General features: G+C 35.6%; 2 protein-coding genes across 2 annotated transcripts; both read right to left on the bottom strand.

Moving 5' to 3' along the window:
• Positions 1 to 325: 325 nt before the first annotated feature.
• On the bottom strand, positions 326 to 863 carry LOC120262960. The gene has a single exon (XM_039270880.1). The coding sequence runs from the start codon at positions 817 to 819 to the stop codon at positions 424 to 426; it is 396 nt and encodes a 131-aa protein (XP_039126814.1). The 5' UTR covers positions 820 to 863; the 3' UTR covers positions 326 to 423.
• Positions 864 to 1,576: 713 nt separating this feature from the next.
• LOC120262961 (kinesin-like protein KIN-7D, chloroplastic) lies at positions 1,577 to 10,843 on the bottom strand. Its single transcript, XM_039270881.1, is given in 24 exon segments — positions 1,577 to 2,259; positions 2,471 to 2,659; positions 2,753 to 2,800; positions 3,026 to 3,076; positions 3,171 to 3,296; positions 3,378 to 3,518; positions 4,453 to 4,551; positions 4,553 to 4,684; positions 5,072 to 5,232; positions 5,448 to 5,628; positions 5,711 to 5,857; positions 6,001 to 6,108; positions 6,256 to 6,360; positions 6,613 to 6,717; positions 7,129 to 7,191; positions 7,892 to 7,959; positions 8,201 to 8,279; positions 8,380 to 8,439; positions 8,986 to 9,039; positions 9,125 to 9,190; positions 9,382 to 9,434; positions 9,523 to 9,612; positions 10,254 to 10,351; positions 10,448 to 10,843. Coding segments are annotated over 24 exon segments (2,985 nt in total). The 5' UTR covers positions 10,687 to 10,843; the 3' UTR covers positions 1,577 to 1,737.
• Positions 10,844 to 12,585: the final 1,742 nt, after the last annotated feature.

Here is a 12,585-nt window from a genome sequence, read left to right as displayed (position 1 = left end):
AATTTGTAGAAAAAGATATGCTGAGAAGAGGTATATAAGCAAATGACATTGATTAGTAGACTTCCACAAATAAATATGAGTTTTTTTTTATAAAAAAATGTAATTAAAAGTACTCATTTTTGCCAAAAACAAGATAAAAGAAATAAGCCAAACTTGAAAACATACTCAATGCAAACCATAAATACCTTATCTCAGTAAGATGAAACAAATATTTATGATTATTATTATTATTATTATTATTATTATTATTATATATATATATATATATCCAAATTTACTAGAATGAACTAGAGGAGAGATAAGATTTCTTTACTAGCTAACCATCTAAAAAAAAGATTAAAATAAAAATAAAAATAAAAAGAGGAAAAGACCAAGCTCTCCCTCTAATAGTTACATCATTCATCATTCATCATTCATCATTCATCATCTGCTGAGAAGAGGGAACCATCTTTCTTGAAAATAAGACTGATAAGAGATCATGAACATGAGGAGAACCAAAACAAAGGCAACACCCCATGGAGATCCTCCGGCACGGTGGAAAGACTCTTTCTCCGGCAAAGGAATGAGAAGCTCCGGCGAGCGCTGAGACAGCCAGTGCACAGCAAGTAACAACACTAATGGTGAAAGGATGAGCATGAGCTTGAGTTGCTCCATTACACTCTCAAATGCAGACTCATAACTCATGTACCATGATATACCCATGAACAACAAAAGTATCACAAGAAAGAAGCATAAGTGGATTGGAAGTGTAGGGACTTGGTTGTAAGATGAACTACCATATTGAGGACTGTTTTGGTAATAGTATCTACTATTAGCCATGATCTTTGATTTCTCTTGTTAGAAGTGAGTAAAAGAAGTTGTTGAGAAGGGGGGTTTATATAGAGGTTTTTATTGGGGGGATTAAAGAGGGCATAAAAAAAAAAAATCTATATATATATATATTATATTAAAACGAAATGGTAGTAACAGTGGAGGGGCTTTCTGTGAACTTTACTTGTGAAGTAAGGATTCCTTACAGCAGGGAATACGTCCAAGGTTTTCATGGTTGGGATTCTCTGTTGTAAGGGAATAAGTGGCCAATGGTGTGGTGCCACGTAGCACCGACCATGCTGCTAGGTGGAATAAAAGAAAAGGTAGTGTTCATGAAAGGGGACTATTTGGAAAGGGATTAGTGAAGTGGGGATCCATGTCACTCTTTGTTTTGTTTATTTACTTTATTTGGTTTTTTATTGTTTCTTTTTTTATTGAAAATGGTGCATGGTGTATAAACTTAAGGGCCAAGTCAAGCGAGTGGCAGGCAAACCATATGACTTAAACAGTTAACATGCATTCTTTCTCCCTAATATTAGATCCACTTCTAAGATTATTTGTTTTTAGACATCTAATTATAAAAAGTTAAAAACACTTGTCCCACTGTCCCACAAGACAATTTGATAGAAGGAAAAGTCATGTTCATGTGTTCAAAGTTTTTATATTTTATAAAATAAATTATTTTTGAATCTTCATCCCTATTCTAACAATTTGGATGTATAGTTTATGATTTTATGTTAACCATTGGTTGCAACGAACAGCAGTATAAAGAATAAAACCAATAGGAATAACAAGAATTCACAATACAAAGTAAGCTCAAATATACAACATTTGCACAGACACACACACACACACACACGCCCAAGCAAATCAACACACCTTATCTATCACTTTTGACTTGTCAACTCTTTTATTATTTAGGTCTTGTCATTCTTTAAAATTTGAGTCGTTAGTTTCAGTTCCATTAGCTTTCTTCAGCTTAGCTACTAGAACCCACATGTTGGCCAGTTCATTCTCCAGAAAGGCTTCTCTCTGTTTGGATTCCTCTACTTTCTTCTGGAGTTCAACTTCTCTTTGATCCTTTTCCCTTAATGAAGCTTCCAGTGATAATAACTCTCTTTCATATACTGCATTTGCTTCTTTCTTCGCCATTGTTTCTTGACGCTTGATATGTTGGCCACTGTCTCGTCTGTTGTTATTCCTTGTTACACTAGTTGCTCGGCGAGGCGTAGAGCTCCGCAGAGTTGCGAGTTCTGTGGCGAGTCTTTCATTATGGTTCATTAGCTTGGTGACTTCTTCTGATAATGCCTTCAACTCAACACCTGCAGCTGATGCCAAACCTTTTGCATATGAGCTCTCTTCCATTAGTTTCTGGTTTCGAACTTCAAGTTGACTTTTTGCTTCAGTTAACTCCAAAACTTTCTCCTTTAATTCACAAATCTCAGAAGCCTATCAACAAATAGTTCAAATTTGTTATTTTTATTTATATTCAGTAGACAAAAACATTAATGCCAACTGAAACTCCTGATGAATTAATTCTGTGTACACAAAATATGCGTATGTATATATATATACCATGAATTTGTTAACCAAATCATGAGGCTGTAGGTGGGCTAGGAGATAGTTGGTACTATTTGAACAAATGGCATAACTCATTTACCTGAGCTTGCTGAAGGAGCTCAGTTGAGAGCTTTCTTGAGGATAGATCTCTACTCCTTGGTGATTGTGCTTCTCCAATTCCATGATGCGTTTGATTACTTGTTAAAAATGAGTTTTCCACCTCATGTGCTTGTGTGAGCTGTAGTCTAAGAGAAGCAACTGTTTCTTGTAGCTCTTGGCATTCTGATGTCTGCCATTACAGAAATTTTTGGACATTAATAGCCTTAATTTCAGAATATCATCCAGCAATAGAAGCTTGAGCACATTGAGTGATGATTCTAACCTTTTCATTTAGCTGTTCTTGGATCACTCTGTTATCTGCAGTTTTCACCTGGAAATCAAATAAAAGGTACGGTGATATTTATATGGTCTCCGTTTCTCTCAAAACCGTAACCATGATAATAATGATTATGACTGTTAATTTTTTAAGATTTCAAAAAGCAGTGTTTATCCAGACAATATATATGGGTAATTCAGAGTTATACACCATCCTCAAGCAAGATATGATCAACATAACATCTATGTGGAAAAAAACGTTTACCAAAGCTTAAATTACCTCAAGTTCAAAAGACTTCTCATTGAGTTGTTCTACTAAGTCAGCATAAGACTGCACCAGGAAACACACATTTATGATGACATGGAAATTTATATCAAAACCCAGAAGTATCTATCATTTCAGTAAATTTTCCAAAAATATTTACCAGTGAATTTTCCAGCTTGTCGATCTTGCCTTGGGTAGCTAAGAATGAATCAGCCATCTGTTTTTCTATAGAAGCTATTTGTTGGGATTTGGCCTTGATTTCCTCATTCACCTTGCGCATCTCCAACTGCAAAATCAAAATTTGATAGTTGAGAATGTGCATTTTTCACAGTATTTCAAATCGATAATTCAAGATACAAAGAAATACTTGAATGTGTTCTTTCTTTGGGTTGTGCACTGCCTCATCTGAAAGTCTTTTCAGAACACTTGAATGGAGTGCTACTTCACCAGACAGAATTTTTAGTTGCTCTCTCAGCAGTTCAACATGATCGATGGATTTTACGCTAGTCTAGAGTCAGATAAAACAAGAGGAAAGTTATTTACACTACATAAATACAAAAATCATCAAAGGGATTTATGAGTGGGGCGAACTAAAACGGCAACTAACATCGGTGAACACATTATACTGTCACTGAAATTCTTCATAAAGCAAGCTCATGACAATTTTGGAAGGTATGCACACACATAGGCAAAATATCCTCTATGGACGTCTAATTATCAACCATTGGATCGCGATCCAAGGGCCGACATTAATAAACAGTAATACTACATACTATGTTTCAAATAGTAATTACTGTACTTGTTACCGTATTGACTACTGTTTGTCAATATTGGCCATTGGATCAAAATCCAACGAGATAATGGACATCCATAGATTTCTTATCTATGGACGATGAATGGTCCTATATATATATATATCCCATATTTTTAGGAAAAAAATCCAATATTCAATTTGTTAATGCCTATTGAGTTGTTGGTATACAACATCAAACACTGGATTCATGATCTCAAATTGCTTCTATAATTGCCGAGTTTGCATAATAGAAATTTCGGAAAATTATGGGAGTTTGGTCGGAAGATGAAAGCATTGAATTAGAAGAATTTATTTTAAATGTTAGATTAGGGAATAACCTTTCGTTGCATTGACCGAACTAATACATAACTAATCAAAAGTAAAAAATTTTATTTTTCTAAGTATCATTAATATTTATCAATATTTTAAAAAATAAATAAATATTAGACATATTTATTTAAATAATTAAATTTTGTAAAAATAGATTAGTGGGATAGTGCCAGGACTTGATAGAAATTCAGTATAATTAAGTATGATTATCCAAAACTGGTAGCTCATATTGAAGTGGACATTAACGAGGGAAGAGAAACTAGCCATCCGCCAATTGAACAACCAGATGCAGATAGTAACTAGAAGGCAGGTTGCATACCATAGGTGTCTCTTCAAGGGAAATACTGTCGCTGGGAAGTTCTCTACCATTCACCACATCCGAGATGTGATCACCAGGGCCATTCTGTGCCATCGAGGGAGTTTAGCATTCCAGCCTCTGCAGGGACGTACTCGCCATATGCTTGAGGAGTTGATGGTGTAGTTAACGATTTTGTTACACTTGATTTTTCACCATCAGAGCTTGTTAAGGTTGCCATTCCACCATCTCGTTTCTGAAAGTAGTAAAAAATAATGATCTAAATAAAAAAATTATAAAGAAATCAAGCTTATCAAATGAGGTTTCATCAATGCATCTGAAGAAAGCACCATGTCATATTGAGAAGCTGAAAGTTAACAAAGTTGCAAATCAAACTCAATTTTTATATCACATTTTAAAACAGTGAAAGATCAAAAGACCATAAACTCGAAAGAAGCTGCTGTTATAAGGTCAGATGCGCCATGTCTTGACAGCCACGACAGAGAAGAAAATAATGGGGAAGGCAAGAAATAAAATTAAATCATCAATGAATCATGTGAGAAAAGGTTTTGCAATTTTGAGGTTCTAAATTTGTCAAACTTAATTAAATCAATAAGAAATTTAATACTAGTATAATTTATACCCGTGACTTGAACCAATTCAGGAGCCCATGTTTCTTGTTCTTTTTGTCTTCCTTAGAACTATCATCAGTTGCCTCATTGTATCCCTCTACAGGAACATAAGGGTCACAATTTTCATCATCCAAGAGCATGTCTCGCCTTTTGTATGGGAGGTAAGCAAGCTGCAAGTTCATCATAAACACCAACATATAAGAACAGCCAGCCGGGTAAAACATGTAAACACAAGAAATTAACATGAACACATTTTCAGTATGATGAATAGCTGTTAGTAGGAAATCAAGGAACAAAGAGCACAATATCTACAGTCAAATGTTTTGCATAACATTATCACAAACAAACAAACAGAAAAAAGGAAGAAGAAGAAGAAAGAAAAACCTCCTCTTCTCCCAAAGGAATGCCTTCGCCTTAGCCCAGGACGCGGAGAAAATCTTGAAGACTGTGCAGTTTTAGTAGACACCAGAATTAGTTTTGTTAATCTCTGTATCCTCCCTAACAAGGCAGCTTTAGCTTCCTCCTCTTGCTCGAGCCTTGACTGCAACTTCACATGACCATCTTCTAGCTATTCACATCTCAAAGTTATTAAAAGTGGTCAGCAGATTTGGTGATTCCCAACAAAAGAAGCATATAACTTGTAAGCATACCTTTTGTTTTAATAGGACAATGTCATTCTCTCCAATATCTTTTAATGGAGGATAAGATACAATTCCCCTTTTCAATTGTTCTAGTTCTTCCTTCAAGCTACGAATTTCAGTCTGATATTTCTTAATCAGAGATTTTTCATCAATAATCTGCAAGACATAAGATCAGTTACATCATGAACAAAAACATTAGGAGGAATATTATGAACTACCGTTTAAATAACTGCCTACAGGAAGCCATTAGACATCACAGTAAATGCCAAGAAATAACTATTCCAGACAGACTGGCATACTTTGTTTTGTGATGCTTGAATCTCGATGTGTTTTGCACGGTGTGCAAATTTTAATGTGTTGTGCGTCTCTTCCAAATTGCTTGATGATGGTGTAACAGTACATATGAGCTGCGCCAAGTTGCCAGATATCAGAATATCTCATCATAGCAAAGTGGTTCTTTAATTTAACCAGAGTACACATTGAATATTGGATTGTTCCTTTCCCTTATTACAGGCTATGCATGTTAAACAATCAGGAGGAATTTATCAACTTACAGATACACGCCCTTGACCACTCAAGGATGATTGGAGGAGACGAGTTAATTTGGAATCACGATATGGAATATGCGTAGCTTTTCCATCTGTTAATTTAGAAATCACCTGCATTTAGAGGTTCTGAATGATTACAATTTTTAATAAACACAAAAATAATGTAAATTGCTAGAAAGAGACGTAAAAACCAATCAACAAATGGGCATGTCAATTTTTTTCAATACCAAAATACAAATAGGGGTGATCAATTAACTATACATTTCCACCTTCCAGTAATCTTATACCATGAATAGAACACCAGAACAAATTTGGAAGTATAATCAACAGTCCAATAAATACAAGTATTTAAAAGGTTCTCACAGTTCCAAGAGTTAAAAGGCTTTTGTTGATATAAGATCCTTCCTTCCTACGTACTCCAGTAGTTTCCACTCTTGAGCTCTCTGAACCTGCCAGATCGATGAGGTTCTGCACATATAAGTAAAATACAAAAATGACATAAGACTTTAATAGATGATAACACTACAGAAGAACTTGCATCCTTGTGTTCTACAATGAGTGCTGCAGAGCGTGAACTATCACCTATGGGTGAAGTATTGTCTTTGTTAAACTTAATATACAACTTATTTCAATCAATAATGGGTGGCATCCCATTGAATGTTTTGGAAAGAGCCTGCCATGAATATGCAGGCTGCAGTGAAAAGAATAGTGGCTGAGTGAGTGGCCCAAAGTAGCAATATGAGGGAGTTCCATCATGGATTAACGCATTAAAAACTAGTCAGATCTAGTATTTCATTTTTAAGCTCCCACATAACAAAGGAAAATTAAAAAGCAAAGCAACAAAGGTAAATTGAAAGCAAGTCTCTGAATTTAACTTACAAGCTGGGAAAAGTTCACAGCTCCACCTTCACTAGATTCACCACAGGGACTACTCTCTATTGTCTGTCACCATTGTCAACTAAATCCCATGAAAATCAGCAAATATGGGAAGAAAAATAGCAGCTTAAAAGCTCATGCACATCATAGCATTGCATGCAAATGATCTACACCTTTACAGAACTAAGCAAAGTTCAGTATATATATTGGCAATGCAAATCATGATATTCAAAATAGTAGTTTATCAACACTACAAATTAAACTAGTGAGATCAAATGCACCATTTGTAAGAATCAGAACTTGTTCAAGACATGCTTTAGCCATGGTTCAAAAAGTTTGATAATCTCAAATGATTCTTAACTCAATTACATTTCAAGGAAAAAAGCAGAAAATCTCATTTGCATAATAATGCTCAGTTAAAAACAAACAGCAGGTATAAGATGAAAAATACAAAGAGCTACAGATGTCAGAAGTTCACAGACTAATAATGCATTCCTTCAGAGCGTATAGAGTTATTTGGAGCAGTGACATTGTGAAAAGGGCTTCAAGAACAGTAATAAAAACAACACAAGCTAGATACAGGCATGTCGGGCATACTAGTTGGGATGTTCAAAGAAGGGATTTCTATCACCAAAGAGAGGCAAACATAAAGTTATTTCAATTAATGTAATAAAACAGCATGCAAAAGGAGTACAACTAATGGATCAGATGTTTTTTGCACTCAAAACATTCACCTATCTTTAACAACTGAAAGCAGCTTAAGTACCAGTGTGAATATTGTATGGCTTCTGCTGCTTTGTAAATTGAAGTTAGTAGATCCCACATGCCTGTGCTCTGCCAATCCAGATATTATAACATCAGTAGTCTAGAATCTCTTGATTCACATTGTTAGCAAATGATAACACCCATTGAATGAAGCCTAACAAGTTACATAGTTTTCTTAGTTGATTATGTAGTTTGAATAGAACTGACTAAATGGATTCTGCCAGGTACATCACATATGCCCATGGTAATATGAGTTCATGACAAGACAAATTATCATAATTAAAGGAAAGCTAGCAACATAAAAGAATACCTTCCCCAGCAGCAATAAGGGACAAGGCATGAGCAGGGGATAACACAACTTCTTCCTTAATACCCTCAACAAAAGTTCCCTGAGAGGAATTAAAACATTCACCAATTAGTACAAAGCAACATTTGAACACACAAACAACCAAATCTACCATTTCCATTTAGCATAAATGGCAGGAGCACCTGAAGATCCTCCCTAATTCTTAGATTCTGGCCTGCCGGATTAAGCAAGTCATTAACAACCTGAAATTGGTATAATGGGGTTAGATATTTCATCAGAAAAAGAAAAAATTACAAGGGATCATAACATTCTGCATGAAACAGTTAAAGAAGTTGCAAAATAGCCACCACATCGAAGTGTCAAAATGAAGACAAGAAGCAGTAGTATTTTCAGCACTTTTTGATATTGATATTTGCAATCTATACATATACCCACCATTATCCATTGGTCAGTTCACAAGATGATTAGCACAAAAAGAATACATTGCCATTAATTGGTTAAGGAGCAATATAAACCATTCAAAATAAAGAAGAAATGAAAGAAAAAAGCATTTCTTTTAAGGCAACAAAGCTGTAATATGAAATGGTAGCATAATTTATACATGACACAAAATGGATGATTTGGCAGTGAAAAACACAACAACAAAAGGCATTTATTCAAACAAAAGCATAAAAGTCAGTCAAGAACTCTGATGAAGAAACCAAAAACAAGGAGACCACATCTTCCCATTGCTAAATCAAACAATAACACAGAGTGAACATGACTAGAGAAGAGAAAAGGAGACAAACCTCATTATAGATTTCAATATATGACAGACGTAGAAGAAATTCCCTGCTAGGAGTCTGGATAAGAAAATTTAAAAATATGTTACAAGGAAGTTCAGAAATTTACAAAGAGAGCCTAGAAATGGACAACCATTCAAGTCACCTCTTGTATGATACTAAATGCATCCTTCACAGCCAAAGGTATAATACCCGGGGATCTTTGATCTCCCTGCAATTGGTTAGGGCACCATTTAAAGACATTTGCTGTTAACAAGCAATAAGAATTGGAGAACGACAACAGGTTCACAGCAAATTAAAACCATACACTGAGTGAAACTGTGAAAGAGTACTTGAATAAAGAACTCCAAACATGTAAAAGTAATTCTACTGAAAATTGAAACAACAATTTGTAATGCTCACATGCATTGTATGGGTCTTTCCACTACTTGTAACTCCATAAGCAAATATTGTTCCTGTGGACAAAATTGGTTAAGTATTGGTTTGCACAGATTTCCATATCCTTCTAAAATAGGAAAATAGAGGAAATTTGTTGACACCAACCATTTATGCCCTCCATAGCACCACTGACAACATGCTGAGCAGCTATATCATACACATGGCGTGTTGTAGTTGTAGGTCCAAAAACTCTATCTGGCATTATCACACACAAACAGATAGATTGACTAATCAGAGGCTTCTGTGATCTACCTCATGCACACATGAGTACTGAAGCTATAATGTGAAGAATGATAACAGTTACGTCAAAAGTTTATGTGTCTGGAAATGAAATTAACCAAACTATTTGTATATAATGCTCAATGCAGCTTTACACAATTCAAGCATCCCCAGAATGGATCAGAGCTTGATTGATGGTCAAATTCCAAAAACACCAATGGTGAATAACATATTGAATATACGAGAAATATGCATGCTTTATATAAATACAGACACAAAGAGAAACTTCCGGTGATGAGGAAAAATATAATCCACAGTGCATCATGCACTGTGTGCATTAGCCAAATTGTCCACAAGACTCAACGATGCAGTTGCACCTCAATGTAGGGAATGATTCGAAGGGTTTGCCCATTATATGTATCAATTACAAAGAAAGCTTATAAACCACATACGACAACCAACCAGATCTACAGCTACAGCAAAACACCAACATTTAGCAAATGAAGCCCATTCATAAATCTCAAACACAAAAACAAACAGATAAAACAAAGACCATGATTATTTTCTAATAGTCAGAGAATTTCTCGGAATGCGACACAAGTTAAATGAGAACGTACCATAAGCATATGCGAGTGACGTATTTTGCTCACTTCTCACGATCGTTTCCCCATCGGCATACCAAGCAATCTCCTCCCCCTGCCGGATCTCCCGAGGACTAAACACCAGAAAAACCAAAACCCAACCATAAAATCAGACAACATTCCAATCAATCCAACCAAAAACAAAATCAAAAACACAAAATGCACAATACCTGAGCGGCCGGAACCGGACGGTGACGGACACATTCTCCTTGCAAGGGTCCGCATCCAACCCAATCCCATCAGCACAGAAATACTGCGCCGACGACGACGCCGGCGAGCTCTGCTCATCCACTGACGCCACCTCCATCACCTGCCGCGACGACGAAGTCGTCGACGATGACGGCGAGTTCACAGTCTTCCCCCCCGCCGAGCTCCCTTTCCGATGCCTAGTTCCTTGCCTCGACGCCATCAAAAAACCCAAATCACCACCACCTTCTCCAACAAAACCACAGCCTAGAAAGCAATAAACCACAGCTTCAACGCCATTAGAGCTCGAATCGAAGCCGATCGGAGCCGCATTGGAGGGAATTCGCTAGGGTTTTATCCACCTTTTTCTCTTTTTTTCCCCTCTTGCCTTCAAAGCAACCCTTTCGATCGACTACGAAAAGCTCTCTTTTTTTTCTCCGATCTTTCATCTCGAAGCCTTTTTATTCCACCTCGGCGGGCGCGGCACCAGAACAAACACACTCATACGACTCTTCTATGCGGTTGCTACATCCACCGTCGATTTAATCTCTAGATCCGTTCCCTTATATCGGACGGTCTACAGAGGCGCGCGTGGTGAAACCAGGTGTTGTGGATAAGAGCCGGAGTTGAGGTGGGACCCAATAGGAAACGCGAGTCACATGCCGCTCGTGTTGTCGTGGGTCGCTGAGCGGGCTATGAAAACGAATCAGATTGTGACACGTGGACTTAACAGCAGATCCCCAGAATCGCGGTTCCGTTAGTTGGAAGGTCGTCGTCGTACTGTGCGGGCGGGTCTTTGAGGGTGTTGCTATCCCTCAGTAATCATTTTCCTTATCCGGTCCCTCAAGTAAATACAAGAAAAAATAATAATAAGGAGAAAATTTAGAAAAATAAATAAAATGTGAAAATTTATCATCATTTGAAAAGATGGTTCTCTATTGTTCATAATTATCTTTAAAAATTAAATTTTAATTTATATATTATCTATTTGACTTTTTCTTTTTACAGTTAAAAATGACAAAACAGATCAAGAGTAGCCGGGCACAATCATTATACTTATATTACTAAAAAATATATTTTTACTTTTAGATCGAACTCTACTCAATCTCTATTTATTTTTTTAAAAAAATGAATAAATCACATAATTTCATTTAAAAAAAACAAAATCAGAAAAACAACAAAACAAAACAATCAATACAAACGACAATCACCAGAAGTGATATTGCTTGCACTTTAAAATATATACCCGAATACCAATTAACATCTCTTAATTTTTGGCAAATATTATTTCATTTTATTTTTAGTATAATGTGATTATTTATATTATATATCCATAAACGATGGTTCTCCATATAACACTTTTCATCCCATAACTTGATTATTTTAATAAAAGTTTATAGGAATAATTAAAGAACTAAGCATGTTAATGTTTTTCTTTTTGAATTAATTTTATAATTGGTAAAACCATTGGAAGAGTGTATAGAAGCAAATAGACCATAAGGCACAGTATACACTATCCTTCGATGTGGGAACAGGATAGGGGAAGATGGGTTCGGGGGAGCAGCGTAAGAGAACAGCATGTCCCTTTGTCACGGAAACAGTGGTTTCCCGTCCGTTTTCCCGCTGGATTTTGAGTGGTGGGAACTGAGAACCTTGTAAGTCATCACTTACACTTGGAAGTGGTTTTCCTTAAAAAGTATTGAAATAATATATTAACTACTATATAAAGCATTGAAAATGATATCCTTTTCATAAATCTCACCAAATTTAGATAAATAAATATGATCATGTTGTAATATGAAGATTTAAATTTTGTTTTTGATATGCATTCACAGTTTAGATTCTTATCTTTGCAATAATTAATCAGATATTTCTAATTTTATTTCAACAATAATTGTCACATAATTTAATTCCAATCATTGGTAAATTTTATATATATATATATATATATTGACGAATTCGGACAAGTTAAGTTAGAGACGTATTTAGATTAGTAGTTAAAGCTTTAACACACCTGTATTTTCACTTTACATAAGATGAGGTTGGAACTTTACTCCTCGGTAAAATATGAACATTTTACATAAGAGCCTCGATGCCAATAAGTTAAAATGTCATTAGCAAA

This window comes from Dioscorea cayenensis, chromosome 6 (assembly GCF_009730915.1).
Source record: "Dioscorea cayenensis subsp. rotundata cultivar TDr96_F1 chromosome 6, TDr96_F1_v2_PseudoChromosome.rev07_lg8_w22 25.fasta, whole genome shotgun sequence".
NCBI classification, from domain to species: domain Eukaryota; kingdom Viridiplantae; phylum Streptophyta; class Magnoliopsida; order Dioscoreales; family Dioscoreaceae; genus Dioscorea; species Dioscorea cayenensis.
This window is presented reverse-complemented; position numbering and strand designations above follow the sequence as displayed.